A 24,196-nucleotide genomic window follows, 5' to 3' on the forward strand; every position below is an offset into this window, starting at 1 on the left:
TTTTTTTCGATATACGATAATGAAAGATGAGGGTTTTGTGAGATCTATATTCCTAAAATATTCGCCATCCGTGAAACTCAAATTTCGAGTCAATTAAACTGAGTTTTTTCATTTGTTCAGTAGTGATAGTTAATTTAAATCACAAGTACTCGGTGTGTACACCAGTCTCGCATCTTCAATACTTCACTTGGAAATCACAAATTTGATTTAATCGCAAAAAACCACATTGCCACTGATAAAATCATATTGACTGGAAATAGAGATAAAATAAGAACTGCCAAGTGTTAATTCGATCACTGAATTGCCACAATTCAATACGCATTAGGATTTAACGATTTCAAAGGTTTTCATAGTTCTTTTTTAATTAGTCAAAAACCAGGCGGAAACGATAATTTGTGGTTTACAGTACAGAAATGGACGCATACTCACGTGTCTCAATGAGGAAGCATTCAGAAATGAATTCTGCATCTGAAACAAAGGACATTTTTACTCAGAAAAACATTTACTAATACCAAGTACAATATATCAATCAATATCCCTAGTTTTCAATCATATGTTTCTCACGTGTTGCGAGTCAAAGTATTTTGCAAAGAATCTTCATTTGACATTCTCCTAACCATAATATGCTCCAAGCGCTCGATGGCTGACTGATCAGGATATCTTGGAGGCCATAGTAACAAAATTCAATATTTCGAAGAAGTCACAAAAGGTCCTATAGAAAGATTAAAATTATTCAACGTGACTTCATACCAACAACTCCAAATTACTGATTGCCTTATTACCTAATATCAGCAGTTAGAAACAAAACATCATCACGTGCAAGGAACAAAAGGCTTTAACGTACGACTGGAAAGACGAAGCTGTCTAAATTTGCACGAAATGCGAAACGTGAAAGTATGCGCCATCAGTTCAAGATAAATCCAGTGTGAAATATGAAATACGACGGTCAAATGGAGTTCGAGAAGGTGAAAACCGAGGTGAAAACGAATGGGAGAGAAGACATGGTAACAGCGAGTGTCATGCCAACGGGTTAGCGGCTCTAACAACAGTGGCGTGAGGGAAAGCCATTTTCCTTGAAAATCTCCGGTTCGCGATTCTTACACACGAAGCATCCAAAGTTCTAACTTGGAGAAACGTTGATCACTGACGAAACTATGGGCTAAGTGTATCAGAAGGAAATTCTTACATTTTGATACAATCACGCTTATCTTAAAGCGACCACGAAAGTTTTTGAAGCTCCTAACATTCATCTTCAACTAATCAATGATCTTTAACATAATCAGCTACAGTTTTGACAACAGATGTATCATGTTGCTCAATCTTCTAGGTAGCCTCTGTTGCCTGGAAAAAATTTTGGTCTCTACCAACCTGCATTGAGATTCTCAATACTTTTTCGCTGCTATGCCAAATTATGATCTTATGCCTTTTACGAACCTAACAACGAAAGACATAGCTTAAGGCGTATAGATATTCTAATTACCATTTAGGTTTTCTTCGTTGACTTGGTTCTCTTGACTTAAATGAGTCTTGTGACTAGTTACTGACCTAGCTTCTTTTGACCTCTGGATCCTATAGTTCTACCCATCTCTATAGCTACCTTCTTGCTATATCAAAGGATGGTGACATACAACATAACTATTTTCTCTAAACCCTTTAGAACCCAACATTGTATCAGAAGGGGAATCTTGTGAATCAACTCATTTATTGACTACCAAAAGTTAAGTGCCCGATTAGTTAAGGTGATTCCAACTCACCATTCTCAAGAGAAAGGAACAAGACAACTACAACAAGAGAAGATAAGAGTCAAATGTTGTCAGATCCTTTTAGTGATTGGAAACTGACAATAAGAATAAACTGAAACTCAGGATGATGTTATAGGCCTCTCACTACCAACTGTCTAACTTCTACCAAAAACATAAACATTGAATAATGAAGATGCCAAAATCAAATAAAACTGATCTCCGCAGAAGACACAAACCTAAAAATGTAATATCAAAGGAAAATATCAACATATTCGATAGATGTCGTGTCTTCGAATCTTAGTTTTTCTTATGATACATCAAATAAGCGTTCGAAGTTGTTTGTTGACATGGCATTATCAGTCACTGTGCTGAGAGGTTTTGATTGTTACTGTTGGTTTTCACCTGTGTTTGCTGTTTTGTTTATTTTCTTTGATTTTAATATCTTTCAACGTTTATGTTTATGTTGTTGGTAAAAGTTTAACCCATTTGTATGAGCTTTGCTAAAGTATACTGACTGTTATTTCCTAGTCAAATCTGAATCTGCTGATATCTAGCCCAACAAGATTATGGTATATATATGGTAGACGAAAAATTTGACTATAACTTACTTTCTGTGAACCTCTTATCATTTAACCCTTTCCAAATACGCCACTGCTCGCGAAAGACCACACAATCGATATTATATAGGTTACAGGATACAATGACGCACATAATAGACGTCCCCGCGTTCTCTTTGAAGGACACGTGACAATCCACGTGCTATGTGTCCTGTTTGAACTCATTCACAACTTACTCACGTCACAAAACAGCGAAATAAAATTCATTTGTTCCGGACGCATGCCTCTGGTTTCCAAATTTGACACAATTCTGGCGATATCGATCAGATGACGTTCGGGGATAAAACAAACCGCGTGTTTACTTCTTTTGGAGCATTTACGCAGCCACCATCCAGAGTAGGATCTTCGCTGAATTGAAAAATTTAAGTTTAAATGTTTTTATTTCAATATTTCATTCAATGTTTCGTTTCTCTAGGTCTCTACTGTACCTTTCAGAAGTTGTGGTCTTTGTCCTAGTTAGGAGACGAGTTGTGTTTTATATAGGCTTTATTACTGTGTCACCAGTGCAACCTCAGGCAGAGACTACGTCATTTCTTTCCTGGAACTGGAAGCTAGCACTCTCGACCTCAACGTATCCACAACATGATTACGTAATCCTCATGGGTCTGTTCTGTACACTATAAACTCTGAATTAATTTCCCAACTCCTATAGTAGATTAAGGAAATCCTTAGTATTATATAGGCGTACAACTTTGCTTCCGTCGTTTTTTTTCCGAAATTCGAGGCTTTATTATAAAAAACTGGTTATACATTTATGACTCAAAGTATTGTCCATCGCTGGCCACTACTTTTTCCCATCTTTCGGACAGATTACAAATCCAGCGTTGAAAAAACTGGTCATCTTCTGAGGCGATTCAAGTTTTACTTCTTCATCAGACTGGAAGTGCTGGTCAGCCAGGCCGTGTGTCATTAATCGAAACAAGTGATAATCCGAGGAAGCAACAACTGGAGAATAAGGCGGGTGGGTTAGGACTTCCTATTCAAGGTTTCCAAGTATGTCTTGACCACTTTCGCAACTTGGGGTCGAGCATTGTCATGCTGTTAAATCACTTAATCATGTCTCTTTTTGTATTGCGGCCGTTTGTCTTTCAATGTTCGGCTCAAACGCATTAATTGTGTCCGATAACGATCGCCTGTGATTATTCTAATCGGTTTTAACAACTCATAATACACTACGCCGAGCTGGTCCCACCAAATACTGAGCATGACTTTGGAACCGTGAATATTCGGTTTGGTCGTCAACTTGGAAGCAAGGCCGGGATATCCCCATGATTTTCTCCGCTTTGGATTAACGTAATGAACCTATTTTTTGTCTATAGTTACAATGCGATGCAGAAATCCCTTCCGTCTTTGCCTTGCAAGCAGCTGTTCACAAGCGAACAAACGCCGTTCAACATCTCTCGGCTTCAACTCGTACGACACCCAATTTCCTTGTTTCTAAATCATTCCCATGACTTCAGGCGTTTTGAAATGGCTTGTTGCGCCAATCCCAATGATCCTGCCAATTCTTGTTGCGTTTGACACGAGTCTTGATCGCCTAATGCCTCCAATTCTGCATCTTCGAAAACCTTCTCTCTTCAACAGCCATGCTGTTTTCGACGTCAAAATCACCGTTGTTGAAGGGCTTGAAGGCACGTTCTTTCACTAATAGCGGCATTTGAAAGCATTCGATGAGCCTCAGCAGCAGATTTCTTCATATTAAATCAGAAAATTAAAACCTCCCACAAATGACGAGAATTTGGCTCGTAAGCTGACATGTTTGATCGAGAATAACTTTATGATGCAGACACAAATCGACTAATGTTTCGATGGCGTTATGTTAACAAATACCTAGCTTATTGTTTGACATCGTTCTGTAGAGAAAGCAATATATCCGAAACTGTCAATGTTTGATAAGCATTGTGCACGAATTATATATTGTGCTTGAGTTGAAGAATATTTTTGTGAACGATCCGTTTCTTCAGCAGGACGTTACTACTTGCCATACCACCTCCACTGTGGTACCTTTCAGTTTGGTGACAATGCTTGTCCACTACAACTTTTGAAGTTGAACACCTAAAATAATATTCTGTTATTCTAGCAATTCTTCTTAAACAACAAGAAGAGTGATTTCTTTATCTTTCGACATTGATATTATGATTATTCAGTTGGCAATTTTTTAATCGACATCGACATTTTTTCCACTTCAGATAAACCTAATCAAGATGGAAAAATTTGGAGGAAACAATCGATACTAGTAATTCTTGTGGTAATTCTACTTATCATTATATTCTTCTTATCCTTACTACGAAAACCACGTCTACAAAGTTTTCCTGTCAAATTTGTTATCACATTTTTTTTTAATTCCGTATACACTTTTTTCATTTCATATTTCTTCAATCTTCTGTCTAAAAAATCAACTAAACTTAAGCTAATATGCTTTTATATCAAGAGATTCGTATTTATGTTTGAAGTACTTTTACACTTGATGGAAAATTTAACGAATTCGAATTTTATTACTTTCACTCAGCTCCAGTCATCCAAAAACATAGCTTGCAAGATACATAAATATATAGTGACTCATGGATTCGATCTCGAGACTTTTGTCTAATATGCAACAACATCGAACATAGCGCTCGCTATAGATCTTCTGAGCTTTGCATTAGTTACCTGATCCACATTCAGATGAGATTATAAAATAATTCAGTCCAAAACAGTAGACAAAGGGATTTTCCAGAAAAATATTGTATTGAGTACCATCCTTCTATTATGAACCTTATATTCTTCTTGAACAAAACACGAAAAATCTAGCAAGTTTCCATTCAAAACCTTTTGAGAGGACTTAGTAACAATATACTTCAATGAGACATGGAAATTCACTCATTAGTAATTCAACAGCAAAATGTTTTCGAAATTACAATTTATAATGAATATAACATTTGCTACTTGACATTCAACATCGATAATGTTGATGTAATTATGGAAAACTTCTCGATAATATCGATCATTTTGAAAGTTAACATCGTTCTTTCTTGTTCATTAAATGTAGAATTCATTTGTACGTTTAGTGAAAAAGTTTTCCATTGTCAGTATTAATAAAATCAATTTTCACCCACCATAATAACATAATATTATTAGTTTTAATCTTGAATAGGAGAAAATGGGTATTTATAAACTACATTGATAAGATGAGATAAATTATTATAGACCAATTAGTTTTTTGAGTTCAATCCGATATAATCATGAAATTTACGAAAAACGTGAGCACATGGTTTGCAAGAATATTCCCAAAGATTATTCCTTGATAATCAAGGCATTGGATCACTAGCAGCTTCTCTGTACAAGTTTGAGTTATATGATCTTCGGAACAAACAATTAGAAGTTTTTATTGATTTGTAATAATATACGAAATTCGTTTCCATCTATTTTTCAAACAACAACAAATGTAGCGTCACTTTTTACACGCATCTTTTGAAGCTTGGTAATACACCAGGCATGATATCTTATTCTACGATCTGCGCCAATAGAAGCTAAAAAAATTATTAGTTTAGTTTACTTACTCTTTCGTAAGATATTCACAAAAACCATTTAGGTACTCTGGTCATTTTTGTCCTGAATTAAACAAATATATTCGTGAGAATCATTTGAATAAATTCATTATTGTTGCGTGTTTTTTTTTCTGTCACTTGGTATACATATTCCAATTCTAAGAAACTCAATTTGACAAATCCTTCAAATATAAGAAAATCTTAATTCTACTAAAAATGTGAAATTATTATTCAGCGATTGCTTTTGTCGAAGAAATGGAATGAAATAATGGTATCGAGTTTTGGAACAACACTAGCAAGTTCAGCAGTTCAAGAGCAATGAGAACGTTTAAGATAAAACTAAATCTAATCATTTTCAATGACATTCGATACGAGAATTAAAGAAGTATTACGTTAGGCTATACAGCATTGATAGGAGACGATATAGTCGTTCATTCACTATTTTTGATTTATCAGAATGGTAGAAATCATAGTATTGTATGAATCGATATTTTATTTTTATAATCTATATTTATATATCTAGGAAATGTTTTATTCCTGATCATAAACTTGAAGTGATTGAAATTACAAGAAATAAAAAGGTACCTTCGGTTTATTTACTCCCGCTAGACAATTTTGTAGTCGAGGAAAATCAGATTATGAAAATTGAGATCAAGTGAAGATAGCAGTCGCTTTTATACGAGGTAGAAGCCGTTTCACCAGTGGCGTCGGTAAAGAAATATATTAATTAGAATAGGTGAAGGTATCAGTCACAAGGAACTATTTATGAATAATTTATTCAGCAGCATTATTATATATTATATTAATTAGATCGTAACTACCGTTTATTTAAAATTTTCATAGATCTTTTGTGTCTTAATGCCGAATAGTATTGACCTACTTTTTGTCTTGGAAGGGTTAATACAATCCTCTGATTTTTCAAAAGCAAAATACATATATGGATTTTTCCCTCTGAACCTCTTGTCCTCTGTTTGCGGTTTGGGTCAAAAATGTACAGGGTGTTCATAAGAAGATCATGAACTTGGAAAACTCAAATTCCTCAAAACTCAAGATTTTCAAATAAGAACCTATATTATTTATTATTTCAGACGATTCAACGTTCAAAAATAGTAGGGGTGACCTATACCTAAAATGAATACTTTAAGAGTTATCTAGCATGAACCTCAAAATAAATCAGTCAATTCAAGTCACAAGCGAATACAATGTTATTAATATATTATTTCAGTTGAATATTCGGTAGTAAGATCTTTCTAATTTATTATCGATTGATGCTTTAATGATTGGTATCCCTCTCTTCTCTTCACCATAGTAACTAAGGTGTAACTATGGTGACGGAAAGGAAGGGGTACCGAATATCTATATACCTATTTATCGATAATACATTAGTAAGATCCCACCAATTCAGTAGCTAAAGAATTTTCTTTGAATCAGAATGAATTCAAGGAAGCTGAACTTTGAAAACATTATTTTTTAGAAGACTTTGGCAGACCAGCAGTTCCAGAAACTTCGATGACATATAAGAGAAATTAAAAAATACGAGATTTTCGTGAATCAATCACTTTTTATCCAGTTGGTTATTTCCAAGGTATTTTATGTACATTTAACAAGTAACCTGCAATTGAAATTATCATATATTTTATTCAATGGTGTTGATGAGATTGAAATATGTTCTTCATTTTAGATTTATGAAGTCTCGATAGTCAATTGCTAGTTGTGATAATGAAGATACAACGATTCTCTGAGAAAATAATGAATTCTTTCGAAATTTATAATGAAAAAAAATCCACTTACATTAAATAATGAAAGCAAGCCGTCGGTGAGTACTTAGGACAATTATTATAGACAGTAAGTCCATTCAAGGAAAACAACAATTCTTACAATGAAGTAGAAAATTTCAAACTCGTGAGGAACTTAAACTACCCGTTTCATTTTTTTTCATTTCTTCCGGGAAATTTTTACTCAAATTGATCATAGATAAATATGAACTGACCAAATTTGTAAAATTCGGATGTTGGGATAACTAAATTTCACATTTCATGAATTATAATTAATTTTTCTTTGGGATTGTTGGGAAATCCATAAACCAATAGAATTTTCAATTACGAATAATTCATTACAATTCTTGAAATGTCAAATTTAGTAGTACTAGTACCTTGTACATTTTTGGTCCAAACTGCAAACAGTCTCATAATACTACGTATTTGCAGAATCCAAAAAGAAAATTTCTTTTTCGAAAAAAGCTTTTTCCGCCGAAATATTCAAAATAGTGTGAGTCCTCATCGCCACCACTTTTTTCATAAGAATCCCATTAACTCATGAACCGTTGAGTTTTTACCCAACGTATGGCATATTGCCGAAATTGTCGTCAAAAAATCTATCTAATGATGCAATAATATACGGGGTGTGCCATTTGAAATAAGGAAGTAGTAGTCTGTTTCCGGTATAACCGGAAGTTGTACAAATCTGAAAATATTTTAGGAAGAAAGATCATAGTCTCAAACCCCAATATGCAAATTTTCAGCTCAAAATTATGATTAGTTTTTCCATAAACGTCCAATAGGTCATCCCGGTGAATCTCCCTGTATGTTTTCCAATGTGATGATAATTTTCACCCAGTGTAAGCCATTTCTCAGTAGCGATACCCCTGTGGAGAAATTCACACATGCTTGTCGTAAATGTCCCCTGGAGATCGTGATACAGCTGTTGCCAAGGCACACGTGTCCTGACACGAGTCAATCGTCTCCCCCTGTAGATTGTGTTGCACTTGATAATTTCGGAACATTAATTTCGAAAACAAAAATGTTCATAGTTTACGATTACTTGCCGTGATCTAACTGGCTTGGCACATGGCACAGCTTGCAAATAAGAAAACGACCATTTTCAGCTGAACATGATGGTTTACTGGAAAAGTCCAGTTCGAAGACTTTGGCGAAGAAAGGTGTACGCTGGTGTTCATTGATAGTTACTTTTTGTCTGAATCGGAAGAATCAGAGAAAAAATGCAGGTGTTTCAGCATCTGCAATTCCATGAAACCATGAAAAAATGAGGAAAGCACTGGCTTGACAGTTTAACCAACTATAGGGTGTTTTTTTTTCGAGGTATATAACTTTAAGTTGGCATTACTGTTCGAGATGGCGACCGATTTAACAGCTGTCAAGTGATTTAGTCTCAGTTTAGTTTGGCAATTCATCATGAATAGACTCACGCCTGAACAACGCTTGCAAATAGTGCAATTTTATTTCGAAAATAATGGTTCTGTGCGGAATACGTATCGTGCACTACGTCCATTTTATTTTGTTTAGCGATGAAGCGCACTTCTGGTTGAATGGCTACGTCAACAAACAAAACTGCCGCATTTGGAATGAAGCTAATCCTCAAGTGTATGTCGAAACACCGTTACATCCAGAAAAACTGACTGTTTGGTGCGCTTTATGGGCTGGTGGAATCATTGGTCCGTACTTCTTCAAAAACGATGATGGCCAGAACGTTACAGTCAATGGTGATCGGTATAGAGCGATGATTACTAACTTTTTCATTCCTGAATTGAACAACCATGATGTCCAGGAGCTGTAGTTCCAACAAGACGGCGCAACATGTCACACAGCTCGTGCCACAATCGATTTATTGAAAGACACGTTTGGTGACCGCCTAATTTCACGTTTTGGACTTGTGAAGTGGCTTCCAAGATCTTGTGATTTAACACCGCTAGACTACTTTCTGTGGGGCTATGTAAAGTCATTGGTCTATGCGGATAAGCCACAAACTCATGACCATTTGGAAGACAACATTCGCCGTGTTATTGCCGATATACGGCCACAAATGTTGGAAAAAGTCTCGGAAGTAGTCATCGAAAATTGGACGTCCAGATTGGACTACATCCGAGCCAGCCGTGGCGGTCATATGCCAGTAATCATATTTAAAATGACACAAGATTATCTTGCGGATAAATAAAATTCATGTCAATCGAATACTCCATCGTTGTTTTATTGCAATTTAAAAATATATAACTCTAAAAAAACACCCTTTACATCAGTTTGACAAGTGATGTAACAGTTTATTCGGGAAATATTCCCCCGAATTACACTCGTGCATCAAAATGACCGGATAATTTCGCATTCCAGCGTGTTTTCTTTGAAAAACTGTATTCGGTCATTAAAAACTGCATGAGTGATTTTCATTTTTGGAGAATTTCTTCAAAAATGAAAATCACTCATGCAGTTTTTATGACAACACGCAGTCATGAAAATTATCGGTAATTTTGATGCACTTGTGCAATTACTGACGAAAATAGTAAAAGAGGCAATGTGGAATTTATCTCGAGAATATTCGTATCTGACACATTTCAAAGGTACATATTTAGTAGTTAGAACCTTCCACTATTTTAACTGTGATTTCCTTATTTGTGGAAATTTTGAAGCGAAATTTCAGGATCAGATAATACTCGATACGATCATCAAAATGAGGTATTGCAATACCCCTCACCCCTCTTCAAAATCAAGGGGTTGTACACCCCCCCCGTTAGGGGGTTGCAGATACGGGGATGCGAAAAGCGGAAAAATTGTTTTCCCCCACGAATCTGAAACTGACGGGTCCGAGGGATTTTCCACATTTTCATTTTAAAGCCGGAAAATCGAGGTGTTAAAATTTCGCTATTTATTTTTAATATTCTGCTTGAATTCTCTACGGTTCTGACGACGTAATCAACACAAAATTTTGCACCATGTTTGAAAAGGTTTTTCTACATTTCGATATTTAAAAATACACTATTACGCTTCAACAGCGCAAAGAAATTAAAATTCACTAAAAAAATTGTGAGAACTTTGCAATCACAGTTCGCAAAAACAAAGCATTTTTGGGTTGTAATGAAACACCTTCTCGGCCGGCAATATTGAAACTGGTGGAAAAATTTGAGCTTTTAGGACAAGTTAGTGATGTGAAGAATCGAAACCGTGTACGTCGCGCGAGTACAACTGAGAATGTTGTTGCCCAAAGAAGAGGTACTCGTTTTTTTCAATAAAATAATCCCAATAAAAGCTCTTATTGGAAAAAATAATGGTATGGATGGTATGGCAAGAATGATTCTATCCTATAATAAGAACTTCCCTGACATTTTATTGAAAAATCTGAGACAGGGGCATTCGTCATTTTGTCAATTTGAAATATTAAATGATAATAAGATGTTTTCTTCGTTTTAAGCAGCAATGTGTGGCGTGCATGCTTATTATCAAATATGCATATACAGGGTTGGCCAAATTGATAGAAATACTACTTCTCATTCAAAAGTGTCCAATTTGACCCACCCTGTACATAACCATACGAAAAAAAATGAACTTCCATTTTTCTGTTTATGGTTTTGTTTATCAATTAGATATTAATAAATCTCACCACTCCGACTGAATGAAAACAATTTATCAAATCGATTACGTTGAATTCTCAGAATAGAAGGGTTGCATAATAAATACGAAAGATGTTGGCTGAATTAAGGGTACAATCAGTGGGAGGAACGAGAAAAAGTTTACATAATGCTTTACTACTACTCTTACACACGAAATGAAGTCAATGGCACCTTGATTGAGGCTTAGTTTTAATTATGGTAGTGGAACAATAAACTTTCGGACGGAAATAAATGAAGACTATATTTTGAGAGAAATCAATAGATGTTTATTTGATCGTGAAAAGTAAGGTATGCTATTAGATAACGAAAGTGAATGGAAAGGAATTCCATCTTCAAGGTCTTTTATCGATTGGCATAAAGTTCATCTTTCACGTGACCCCTAAGAAAAAAGTGTAAAGGTGTTAAATCACGAGATCTCGGTGGCCAATTGTGATCATTTCTTCGAAAAAAACACAGCCAGGAAACTTTTCTTGCAAAATAAGAGAGCCGGAAGTAAGAACATTGAAATAATTTTACATTAAGTACCTAACTATTTTTTCTCGCGAATCGAATTTTCATAGCGAATAAAAAAACCAAAAAACCCAAAATCTATTGTGCAATTATTTGGGGTAACCCTACGATTTCGACCTCCCTAGATGACACCGAATTGAATTCAGGATATTTGTTTACGTTGAAGGACAATTAGTGTGGTATTTCCGGTGAACAATGAAGAAATTTGAATAACCAGATAGCACATATATGTTTTGTTGTTTGGTAACCAGATGCGTGACATTTAGGTTAAAAGGAAGCAATTCCATTCAGCTGATGCTGATATCATTTTATACTTCAATGTTTCGGATAGAACTACACTATTCGATTCAAAGTTTTGTATGACTTTTGAGCAGTTGAGCAGGTCAGCTGTCATGATTGAAAACTCAAAATTGAAGTCTCAAGTGCAGTTAATTAACACTTTTTGATGATAGGTACATTAACGCATCAAATGGAATATTTAATGGATTTGGTCTTTACTTGGTTGGAAGTCATTATCAAATAAAATAAATCAAAAAAATTTCAACAAATATTTTGATGTTAACAACAATTGTTTCGTGAAAACTGTGGTAAATAATTGTTGATAACATTGAAATAAAGGGTGTTTTTTTTAGAGCTATAGAACTTTAAATTGCAATAAAAGAACGATGGATTATTCGATTGACATGAATTTTATTTATCCGCAAGATAATCTTGTGGCATTACGTTTTAAATATGATTTCTGGCATATGATCGCCACGGCTGGCTCGGATGTAGTCCAATCTGGACGTCAAATTTTCGATGACTTTTTCCAACATTTGGGGCAATAACACGGCGAATGTTGTCTTTCAAATGGTCAAGGGTTTGTGGCTTATCCGCATAGACCAATGACTTTACATAGCCCCATAGAAAGTAGTCTAGCGGTGTTAAATCACAAGATCTTGGAGGCCAATTCACAGGTCCAAAACGTGAAATTAGGAGGTCACCAAACGTGTCTTTCAATAAATCGATTGTGGCACGAGCTGTGTGACATGTTGCGCCGTCTTGTTGGAACCACAGCTCCTGGATATCATGGTTGTTCAATTCAGGAATGAAAAAGTTAGTAATCATGGCTCTATACCGATCACCATTGACTGTAACGTTCTGGCCATCATCGTTTTTGAAGAAGTACAGACCAATGATTCCACCAGCCCATAAAGCGCACCAAACAGTCAGTTTTTCTGGATGTAACGGTGTTTCGACATACACCTGAGGATTAGCTTCACTCCAAATGCGGCAGTTTTGTTTCTTGACGTAGTCATTCAACCAGAAGTGCGCTTCATCGCTAAACAAAATAAAATGGACGTAGTGCGCGATACGCGCACACAACCATTATTTTCGAAATAGAATTGCACTATTTGCAAGCGTTTTTCAGGCGTGAGTCTATTCATGATGAATTGCCAAACCAAACTGAGAATAAATTACTTGACAGCTGTTGAATCGGTCGCCATCTCGAACAGTAATGCCAACTTAAAGTTATATACCTCGAAAAAAAAACACCCGTTACTTGTGGAAATTATTTTGCGTTATTCTATTTTTCGAAAAAAATAAGACTTAATTTTTTGCAGCTAATTGATAGTTCGGAGAAATGTGCTATTAAGTAAAATAGCATTCCAGAATTTCTTGCCTCTTCCGTCTTCATACTGTTCTATAGCCTATTATAAACAAAATTGCTGGAAAGGAAATACAGAATTCTACGTCAATCCCCAGTCATTAAAGGAATCTATAATTCAAGGGAGACTAACTAAAACTTGGACACGTCATCACAACTATTTCGAAATTTCGAATTACGTGATTTAGTTTCAGATCGAATTGTAAATAAATGAGAATACCGAACAGGGTTAAACTCTGAAACAAGAAATTGATGAGCAGATATCACATTGGTTGGAAATGAATAATGACATAGAGAAAATGGGAAATGATCCGAAAATAGATACGGATATCGAGTATGTACTGAATTAAATATGAATATCATGGAAATTTGCAGTCGGTACAAATGAACTGGAATTGGTACACCTACGGAAAATTGAACCAATAACTGAAAAATCAATTCGAGTCTACAGGAACGTAATCAGTATAACGTATGTTGTAAATTGGACGTACTGTACAATTTTTGGAGTACGACCAAATGCATTATTGAGGAAGTTGCGATTACAAAAAAAATAAACAGAAAACTAAACTGAGAAACCTACCTATCAAACGCTACATATTTCTCCAAAAATTTCGAATCAAAGGAGCCAATATTCATAACAATGTTTACGGTCAGTGTTTTTCTTATTTTTTTCTTTTTCTTCAATATTCTGTTTGAATTTTCTGTCCGACTATCATCTTGAAATTTCGAACGAAGCTTGGATTTGTTATTCTATACCCTGTGTTCGTAAAGTATGGAACAAATTCATTTTTAGTTAAACAGACCATTTCAAGAAATAATCCTGAAAGACGTAGATTTTTGATTTCAATTTACCGTATTTTAAAATAATAATCTAATATACAGGGTGAATTACTTTCGAGTAATGACGTCACCGTCATTTTTTTTTAAATGAGCCCCATTTTGTCTTAATTTTCCGATTACTGTAGCTCAGCTGATTCCAAAAATGTATCACATGTTGATTCCAATTGGTACAGGGTGTACATAAATACAATAGTTTTGTGTGTGCTCATAAAGTAACGCGTAACATTCTTTATTAGTTAAATTAACAATATTATCAAAAATACTTATTGTCTAGCGGCAATTGGTTTGAATGTAACACCCTGTAGTTTGTTACATTTTTAGATTAATAAAAATGTATAAAAATAAGAAATAATTTCTTTCATATTCTGTCTGCTAGACCACAAGTACCAAAAATGTTTGGAAACAGCTCATTTTTATTAATCTAAAAATGTAACAAACTACAGGGTGTTACATTCAAACCAATTGCCGCTAGACAATAAGTATTTTTGATAATATTGTTAATTTAACTAATGAAGAATGTTAAGCGTTACTTTATGAGCACACACAAAACTATTGTATTTTTCTCCACCCTGTACCAATTGGAATCAACATATGATACATTTTTGGAATCAGCTCAGCTAGAGTAATCGGAAAATTGGGGTGTTCCATTAAAAAAAAATGACGGTGACGTCATTACTCGAAATTAATTCACCGTGTATATTAGATTATTATTTTAAAATACGGTAAATTAAAATAAAAAATCGACGTGTTTCAGGATTATTTCTTAAAATGGTCTGTTTAGCTAAAAATGAATTTTTTCCGTACTTTATGGACACAGTGTATATAAACATCAAATCTCATCTCGATGGTATCCGTTAGAACTGAAATATTAGGCCTTTTTTATATTTTGCTTGAATTCTCTATGGTATGATTCTTTTGCTCATTTTTGGATTCTTGGCATTCCAACATCTCATGATCCTGAAATTGGAAACTTGCTTCAATAATACTGATTAAAGTATATAATTTTATCTCGAATTTCCTTCTTCTGATGATATCAAAATTTTGATAGATCGAATAGAAAAATCATCCAATATGCCCTCGGAAACCTCAGTTCAATAAAAGGATACTGCAAGTTTTATACCACCATTTCTTATTCATTTCATATCACAGACTATCAAACTTAATCTAGAAATCTTGATTTCGAAACTATTGATAATAGGTTTTTGAGTTGAGAATTTTGCTTAGAGTACCTATATCCTGTTTAAACATAATCACAATTATGATAAGATGTACAAGTACTATAAGGATAATGTCATTGCAAGATCAAAAAGAGTTTTTTTTTGTGAAATTTTCATTAATTTATCAAAAAATTACTCAGATTCAAATATATTCTAGCTTGGTAGAGATTATTGAATGATATCTTAATCTCAATTTTCAGATTTAGAATAGTTCTAAAAGGCAGACTACCCTGTATAGGTAAAACAATCCCTCGAATGTTCATATTGAATTTCAGGGGACCGTATCATTATAACTCCTCATCTAGATAAACTAACCGACACTAATGATGGCATCACAATAAATTACCTACATCTCATATTACCTATATACAATTTGCGTTCTTTCGACTTCAAGTAAGGGCTTTACTCGTTTTTTTGTTTAGTATTTCAACAAGGAACCTTTATGTTATCGATCCAATATTTAGCATTAAGGAAAATAATTTGAAATCGATCTGTAAATTCCTTCCCTTGAAAAAACGTAACGAAGTATTCAGAATACGTCAACATCAAATGGTATCCTTTCGGAGTTCACAATTCGAATGAACTGAAAACATGAACGCACATCGCAAGCCAAACTATTTTGATTTCAGCTGTTTTGGACGTATTCCAAATGATCTGGAGCCAAGTATCACACAAAGAAACACGTCTAAATTTAGTTACGGAGAACTAATTAATTACTGACAAAAGCACATAGAAAAGCACAAAGAGGTGTTCAAAACAAAATACGAGATATAAAGACATGCCTTTATGGAAAAAATCACGGAAATTTTCGTGAAAAAAAGACTCAACGGCGACAAATTAGAGATCATATTACATACGTTCGTCACACTGGAACAAAAAACTTATATTTTCAGTTTTATGTACCTATAAGAAAAAAACAAAAATATTTGTTGACCATTCAGGGTGTTTCTGGATGAAAAAATAATGACAAACAATAAAACCTGACACATATTAACCTAAATTATTCGTACAGAGATGGCCCCCATTGATTTTCATCTCTGCAGTTCTCATCCACAAATCATGTATATATGCATTGAGATGAAATATGAGCAAATACAAAATATAAACAAATATCAACTTTCACAAATAATGAAAAATATTGATTCAATCTAATATGAGTAAACAAAAATACTGCATATACCACAAAACGATTTGAAATGTTTTCTCTCATTACAGAATAGCCCAACTAGAATAAAAAAATCATTTAACGAATCTCAATTCTGAAAAAGCAAATTATATTTTAATCCGATTATAACCATATTGAAATATCGTAATTTTGGTATTTGAAATTCAGGATTCAATATGGTATAACTATCAACAGATTTTTGTACCCAATTTCATGCACTTTCCATATTCTGGACTGATTTATTTTTCAATCGATCTTTGTATTCCCTTCATCCTAAAACGTAAACTGTTTTTTTTTCTTGTCAATTTCACACAATGGTTCACTCGGCACATAATAACTTTTTGAAACTTAATATAAGATTTATGGCTAGAATTAAAGAATTATTAAAAATTTTTAGTTGATTTTTCGATAGTCAGTTCTCTCTATAATTGCTACACTAAACTACAACACACAAATTAAATAAACGTTTGAATGTTGACGGTATAATCTTCATTGAAACAGAATTTTCTATAATTCAGAAACAAATAAAATGTAGTTTTCTATCCAAACTCATTATCTTCAACAATATACGATACGAGTTAGGTCACGTGACCTAGCAAATACAATCTTATCATATTAATTTGTTCATTGCTCAATATTTTGAACTCTAAATAATTAAATAAATTCGCTGAAAACATTAATTAAATGTTTTTTATCGATGCGATGTCCACGAGTGAAATTCATCATTTTAATTAATTGAAAAAATCGGCTAATCTGTCGAAACCCCTCTTAACCTATGGAAAAATATTTCACACATCGAATATGCTCAGTGAGGACAACACGATTTCAAAAGTTTTATTTTTACATTGACTGATATTTGCTTTGGTTCAAATTGATATAAATTCTGCCCAAAAAAAGAATGTGTTCCTATAAAAATCCCACTTAAAGCTATTATCGAAATTTTTTTAGTCGTAAAGTTGGCACAATTGTCCACTATGCTCACTTGAACTTTGAGCGACATCCGACGTTAAGTTTTTTCTCCGATTTGTCAGTTCTGTAAATTTCCGACCATCAACAAACAAATTTTATATAGCATCCACTATATTCTCCTGATATGGCTCTGATTGACTTTTATTCTTTCCAAAACTGACATTATCATTTCTGAGCCACTTTATCACTCGAGAAAAATATAAAATTGTATTCGCGGAGATTGCCTAACTTAATCTCTAAAAGGTGTCAAAAAATGTTTCCATGATTGAAGTATTCTATATGGTGTAAGTTTATCATTTGGAAAAGGCATTTTCCATTGAGAATTCTAGATCCTTTTTGCATATATTCTATGGCCAGTTCGAAGAATAGCTAGCTTCATTCAATTCAGAAAGAAAATTGAATGAACGTCTATTAAATGATGTTGTATGAGATAGAGAATAAGGGTCATAAGCAGGTCAATGTAAATCTTCGAGATTCTTATTATTCAAAAGTTAACAGAAGCGAGAAAGGATTTGTAATTTGTTTTGGAATCTCTGCATAAATCAAGAAGAAGGTGTATGATTCTCAAATACTTCACATAACTTTCACTTATGCAAATCAACGGACAACGAAATTTCAGTTTGGTCCAAGTATTGGATTCGATAAGATACAATGGTATTTCTGTCGAGATAGAGTTGGATAGAGTGAATTGTTTTAATATAAGAGATATTCCAGGACAACGCCATTCATATTGTATTTTCTTCCACCAGTATCGATAATAGTTATCAGTAATATCAGTTTCTATACGAAAAATGATAACATGAATACAAATTCAAAACATTCCACAAATAACGTACTCGGATTCAAGTAGTAGATATAGGCGAGAGTCAAATAATAACAATTCGAATGAAAAAGTTTAAAGTATAAACGGATTCGATCCAAATATGAAAGTAATTAATTTTAAAATATGTAATCAGATTCAACGCTGCGAAAGATTATTACCTTCTGATCAATTAAATTATAATGATTGTACAATGGAAAACAATATAATTATATATGTTTCCTTGCAATTTTTATTGAGCAACAGCGCATCCACCATAGTGAAAAGCGCCCAAATGAATTAATATCTAAAGTTTTCGCATGAAACAGAGTAGGAAATTTTGGTACTTAAATCTGCACAGGGTTCTAATTTCCTGAAAATAATACATGTGAAGTGCAAATTTTGAACTTTTTTCTTATAAGTTTGCATTATTCTCAACGATTTTCTTCCATTTCTCATTTTTGTATGAACAGAGAAGTGCCCAATTAAATCAAATCCAGTAAATTGTTCATTTGAATTCAGTGAAGTGTAGGTTGTTGTGAGGGAAAAATTTAGGATCTGAAAATGTTTTTGAAGCATATAAGAATTCAGTTCTTGGAGCTTTAAAATAATGAAAAAGTCGAATCACCAAATTTTCAGTTTGCGAAAAGTGTCCACATTTAAAAAAGCTTTGCGTCATTTTCTGTTTACAAACAGAACGAGCGGTGCTGCGTCTGCGCAAAGTGATGGGAAACCACGTGGTTTGATCGCGGCTACGTTCACATACCGCAGGTAGCAGGATGGCAGGATTAAAAAAAAACACACAGTGACGAAGGACGTATCCGAGAAACGCTGCAATGTTAGCGCCAATCGTCCTGCAACCCGTAAGGCGGCATTTCCTGTCGTATACATAACCATAAAATCAGTCTGAAAACGTTCCAAGATCTCGCTGATTTCGTATGCAAGAGATGTAGGACTCATCGAAAAAGAAAAAACTTTAGTATACCAGTAATTATCAGCCTGAAGCTAATGGAATTCTTATATTCGTTATTCATCTCCGACCTATACAACCTGTTTTGACGAAACAAGAAAACATTGGCGTTTTGTATATGGATGGAATGATCGAGAAGTATGATGGAAAGGCGAATTTTGAATTTTTCCAATTTCCAGAAGCGGGTAGAGAGGGGGGCAAGAGGTTTTGCGCCCCGCGGACAATCAAAAGCGGACAGGTCACAGGTCATGTGAGGACGATACAATGATAGTGATTGTATCGAAGGCGATAATAAGTGAGTGAGATGGATAGAGAAAAAAAATAATAAAATGTAATTACCAGTGAATAGATGCGATTAATAAAAATTCGAATAGTTGACCCCCACTGGCCTTTTGCAGTCTTGGCGTGGAAAGACCTTCAATGTCAACACTAATAAACCGGTGAAGGCCACTAAACACGTTAGTTAGACGACGAACTAAGAAAAACTCGAACCGCACTGGGTGAATCCATTTGAATTAGCTGGAAAGTATCCCGAGTCGATATTTTGGATCTTACGCCAAATCAAGCGGCAAATGGTCACAAAACATGAGACAGTTGGCTAAACCACTTGCGCGATACATGACACTACTAGCCAAGTTACATCAAGTGCACTGTCCCCCCTCACTTCTCTGATAGCGCCCCACCGGCTACAACTCTGACGTCAGCTGCTATTGATTTAAGAGAAGTGAGAACTGTAATGGTGCTGAATTAGCTGCGACGAACACATATGACAATGTACATTTGTTCCCGAGCTCTTTTCTAAAAGACTAGCCCTGCCACCCGCAAATGTCCAGCGACGATCAAAAGATCACAATGGTGCCACAACATTTCCCGGTGATGTCAGAATGACATCACATCTCAATACCCTGAAGCAGGATTGAGACGTTGAGACCTTGATTTCTCGTGATCGTAACAAGCCAGCTCGGGTACGCTCAACTTGGCAACTCTTAATTTCCATTCTGTTCAAACGGTTTGTTTAACACTGCTAATCCTCACGCTGTCAAAAGGACCTCAAGCTCTACCAAAAATTGATCGAATCTTGGCACTACCTCAACTCGAAAACAATTAGGTACTGCTAGTTTGGCTCTCTAAACAAATAACTAGACAACTAACGGAACAAAGACTATACTAGTCGACACACACAATCGCCAGCCTCGATTTTCACACTTGCCCAATATGTCACCACTTAAGTCCATTTTCACTGTGATAGTACTATCATGATAGTCTGATAGTGATAGTAACTATCGCAGCAACTGTCACCATGTAAATTACTCAAGAATTAATATCGTGATAATGCAAGAGTGCTGTCGAACTATCACGATAGTCACTATCGCCGTGAAATGTGAAAATGAGCTAGGAGAATGATTCAAATTTTGCACAATCGACAGTACTCTTCGCATAAGCTTAAATTATTTTTGACTCTTCAGGCTGATGGGAAAGTGGTGAAACACAATCCCACATTGCCCGATTATCATATCATACTTATAATCTCCATGAAATTCTGATACCCCACTTGTCATCCCTTAGCTGTGGTACTTTTTGACGTAGGCCACTTTTATCGACAAATTTCATGGATAGGTTCAAACTGAAGATCATAATTGTACGATTTTTTTCATTAAATTCCCGAATATCCAACAAAAAATGGTTTTCCATTTGAATACATGAACATATTGACATTTTAAAGGCAATTTGTTAAAATTTGCAGTGTTTTGGACCACCTGTAGATATGATCTGTTTTTGAGAGAAGGGTGAGCTCGACGCACACCCTTTGTATGTAGGCCGCCACCAGGACCGGCACACCAGACATTTTGCCGGGGCGCAAAGTCAGTAAATAAACCAAGACATATTTTTCGACTCAAAAATGTTTTCTTAGTGAAAATACCACTTTTTGTAGTGAAATTAAAAAAATGCCATGAGCCAATTTCATTGAAATCAACTAGTTAAGAAATAGGTTCTAAAATTGCAACTTCAAGAACCTACTTCGTCGTATTCTTGAACAATGCAGGACTTTCTCAGATGAAAGCGACAAAACGTCCTTTGATAAATTCGACAAGGTGATTTCAAGTTGAAAAATTCAATTTCATATTATAAAATGGAGAAGATGCCTGAGAGGAATAACAAAGGCAAAAATTATTAAAATTAGGCAAAGCAGGGGGTCGAAATTTGATTTTCTAATTTGTCACAATTATTACATAATTTTTTTCGGGCATTGTATTTGAATGGCCTGATCATCGTTTTAAGACAATAACTTATCTGCGTAGGCAACCAAAGGAACAACAAGCCTGAAGAAGTTCTACCATCTGCAAACCAGATGTTGAAATAAGCAATATTTTGGTTGCCTTCTTTGGGTCTTCACCTAATGAACATTATTAAATGAGGGAATGACTGAGAAAAATATTTGATTTCGTGACAAAATATCTGGAACCATTATCTCTTCCACGATTCATAAGATATTATAGAAGAAAATTGTCATATAATTAGAAAATATTATCGCATATCCTGATATATAGAAAACAACTTTTATAATGAAAGTGAATTTAAATGTCAAGAAATAATTTTTCCTTTCGAAAGTGAGTGATGGGTCTCAATTTGAAAAGTATTCAAATGTTAAATGGATACATTCGTTTATATGATAAAAAATCCTTCCTCATATTGAAGAATGATGGATGGATGGAAAACCACCAAAATTAGGATCTTATTACGCTTACGCGTTATTTCCGTATAATTCTCGACAGGAAATTAATAAAGTAATCAAAGGAAACCTACAACAGCAGTTTCATGAGTAATGTAAGAAATTCCAGGATTTCAATTAAAATTCCGCTTAGGGTGCCATCTATTAGATTCACTTGCCACTAATACATATAGCTTTGGGCGACATCTATAAAATTTAATATCAACTAAAACCTATCTGATCTCAAATGGGATAAATTCATTCGTCAAGTCGTGAATATCTTTAGAAGTTTGCTATTCGAAGCATTCAACGAATAGTAAATTTTTTCAATAAAGAAAACGAAATAATTGAATATTGTTTGAATGAAAATGAATTTAGGTAGGTATCTTATTTCAGGTAAGTATTTTCTTGACATCTCAGTAGATGTCAGTACTAACGGTTCTTCCAAGAAATATTAATTCAACTTTGACCTACTTTTTCAATTTTGAGTAAGTTATTCGCTTCTTCATATAGAGAACTGATAATGAATAATAATAAATTGATATTTTTATATTGTTAATAGGGTGGAGCTCTATGATTTTCACCATATTGATACCTAATCAGCTGTTCCTTATCAAACTTTCATAAGACTGTCAAATCTGAAATCAATGTCACCTCAAATGACTTCATTTGTATAATAATAATCTAGTCTTTGTTCTCAAACCGTAACCACTTCAATTGTAACAGTTCGTAATATGTCCGCGAAAGATGAAGAAAATTTAACGACTGATGCATTTGCAAGTCCCCCTCGTGATGATATCAATAATGAAACAAATACAGAATCGCAAAACGAAAATAATGACACAAATGATAAAAGGAGACATTCTGATGGCAATAGTAACAGCTCATCAAGGCACAAAGGAGATTCTGAAAGCGAGGATAGTGATCCCTCAAATTCCAGGAAATGCTGTAATAATGGAAGAAGATTTAGCAGTAAATCTCACGAAGGATATCATGGACCTAACGGTACTTTTTTCCCTTTTTTATAGGTAATCATTATAATAACTTCCCCTATTTCAGCTTATGCCAGTGTTATCAACATAAGCAATGCAACTGGGATACAAATTGGTTCAAACTACACATATCATATCAATTCTCCCAAAGATACAAAACTAAAACCTTCCAAAAAAAATAAGGATATACCCAAGACTGAAAAAATAATGTCATTGATGAGTTCTGAAGAAAGAGTGAAAGAAAAAGATATACAGTTCTTATCTGCTCATATTGATGCAACTTGGATGGAGACTGCTAGAAAATTAGACTATTCTGAAGGACAAATCAGCCAATTTCACTGTGATTTTATTAACAATGGATTAAGAGAGGTAATTTCATTAATTTTTCAAACAAAAATCAAACAACAAAGCAGTTTCCTTGAAAATGCTAATGTTGATATCATTCATAGGAAAAACCTTGATTTTATACTAACTTCAATCTCTGTGTATTAAAAAACTTATAGAATTTCCTTATTTTTGAGAATATATCTTGAATTAGTTGTAAAGTATCATCGAAAAGTGTAACAATACTGAAATTGTATCAAATTGAATTTTTTCATAATTTAAAATATATGATTTAATGATGATTATTTGTTCCAGGTTATATATCAGTTTTTGTTAGATTGGATAAGAAATAATGGTAAAAATGCCACCACCAAAATATTAGCTGAAGCATTATGGAATTCTGAACAAAAAGAAAGTGTTTTAAGATGGTCACAAAATAAATGAATCCATTCTAATTTTATCAAATATCATTTGTATGATGAACAAAGTTATGTTCAAAAATTAATAAAAAGTCTTCCAATTTAAAAACAGATTCTGAGCTAAGAACAAATTTTTATTGCTGTTATTATGAATGTACATAAAAAAATAAATACATTGAAAGTTCTGGTTTTCTCTCTATGTAGATGGCAATATATGATTAATTCTGACATATTTTCAATGATAATTCAGAATTATTCAAAGCTAGTAAGAGTAGTTATCAAAAAAATAGGGATTTTTTCAAATGATATTTGCTCACCAAAATGAAAATATGTCAAGCACAAGCAATAACCG

The 24,196-nt window shown here is 34.1% G+C and overlaps 2 protein-coding genes across 3 annotated transcripts in view; one reads left to right on the plus strand and one right to left on the minus strand.

Annotated features, from left to right (window-relative positions):
- The window catches only part of LOC123685668 (myocyte-specific enhancer factor 2), an 82,708-nt gene extending 62,509 nt beyond the window's left edge, over positions 1–20,199 (minus strand). The window contains exons 1-2 of one of the 2 annotated variants that reach the window (XM_045625459.1): positions 19,739–20,199; positions 430–468 (exon numbers count right to left, since the gene is read on the minus strand). The gene's annotated coding sequence lies outside the window, so the exon portion shown is untranslated. The remainder of the gene's footprint in view (positions 1–429; positions 469–19,738) is intronic. The other variant, XM_045625460.1, reaches the window with a different exon arrangement.
- Positions 20,200–22,570: 2,371 nt separating this feature from the next.
- LOC123686187 (protein immune deficiency) lies at positions 22,571–24,028 on the plus strand. Its single transcript, XM_045626197.1, has 4 exons — positions 22,571–22,597; positions 22,672–23,114; positions 23,169–23,470; positions 23,741–24,028. The coding sequence occupies exons 2-4, from the start codon at positions 22,844–22,846 to the stop codon at positions 23,867–23,869; spliced, it is 702 nt and encodes a 233-aa protein (XP_045482153.1). The 5' UTR covers positions 22,571–22,597; positions 22,672–22,843; the 3' UTR covers positions 23,870–24,028.
- Positions 24,029–24,196: the final 168 nt, after the last annotated feature.

Source organism: Harmonia axyridis, chromosome X (genome assembly GCF_914767665.1).
Source record: "Harmonia axyridis chromosome X, icHarAxyr1.1, whole genome shotgun sequence".
In the NCBI taxonomy this organism is placed as follows: Eukaryota; Metazoa; Arthropoda; class Insecta; order Coleoptera; family Coccinellidae; genus Harmonia; species Harmonia axyridis.

What these genes read in the sequence shown, in the direction of transcription:
- LOC123686187 (XM_045626197.1), top strand. Translation starts at nt 22,844, where the DNA reads ATGTCCGCGAAAGATGAAGAAAATTTAACGACTGATGCATTTGCAAGT. An exon ending in AGGATATCATGGACCTAACG is followed by an intron (nt 23,115 to 23,168) that starts GTACTTTTTTCC and finishes CCCCTATTTCAG; the next exon opens with CTTATGCCAGTGTTATCAAC. An exon ending in TTAACAATGGATTAAGAGAG is followed by an intron (nt 23,471 to 23,740) that starts GTAATTTCATTA and finishes TATTTGTTCCAG; the next exon opens with GTTATATATCAGTTTTTGTT.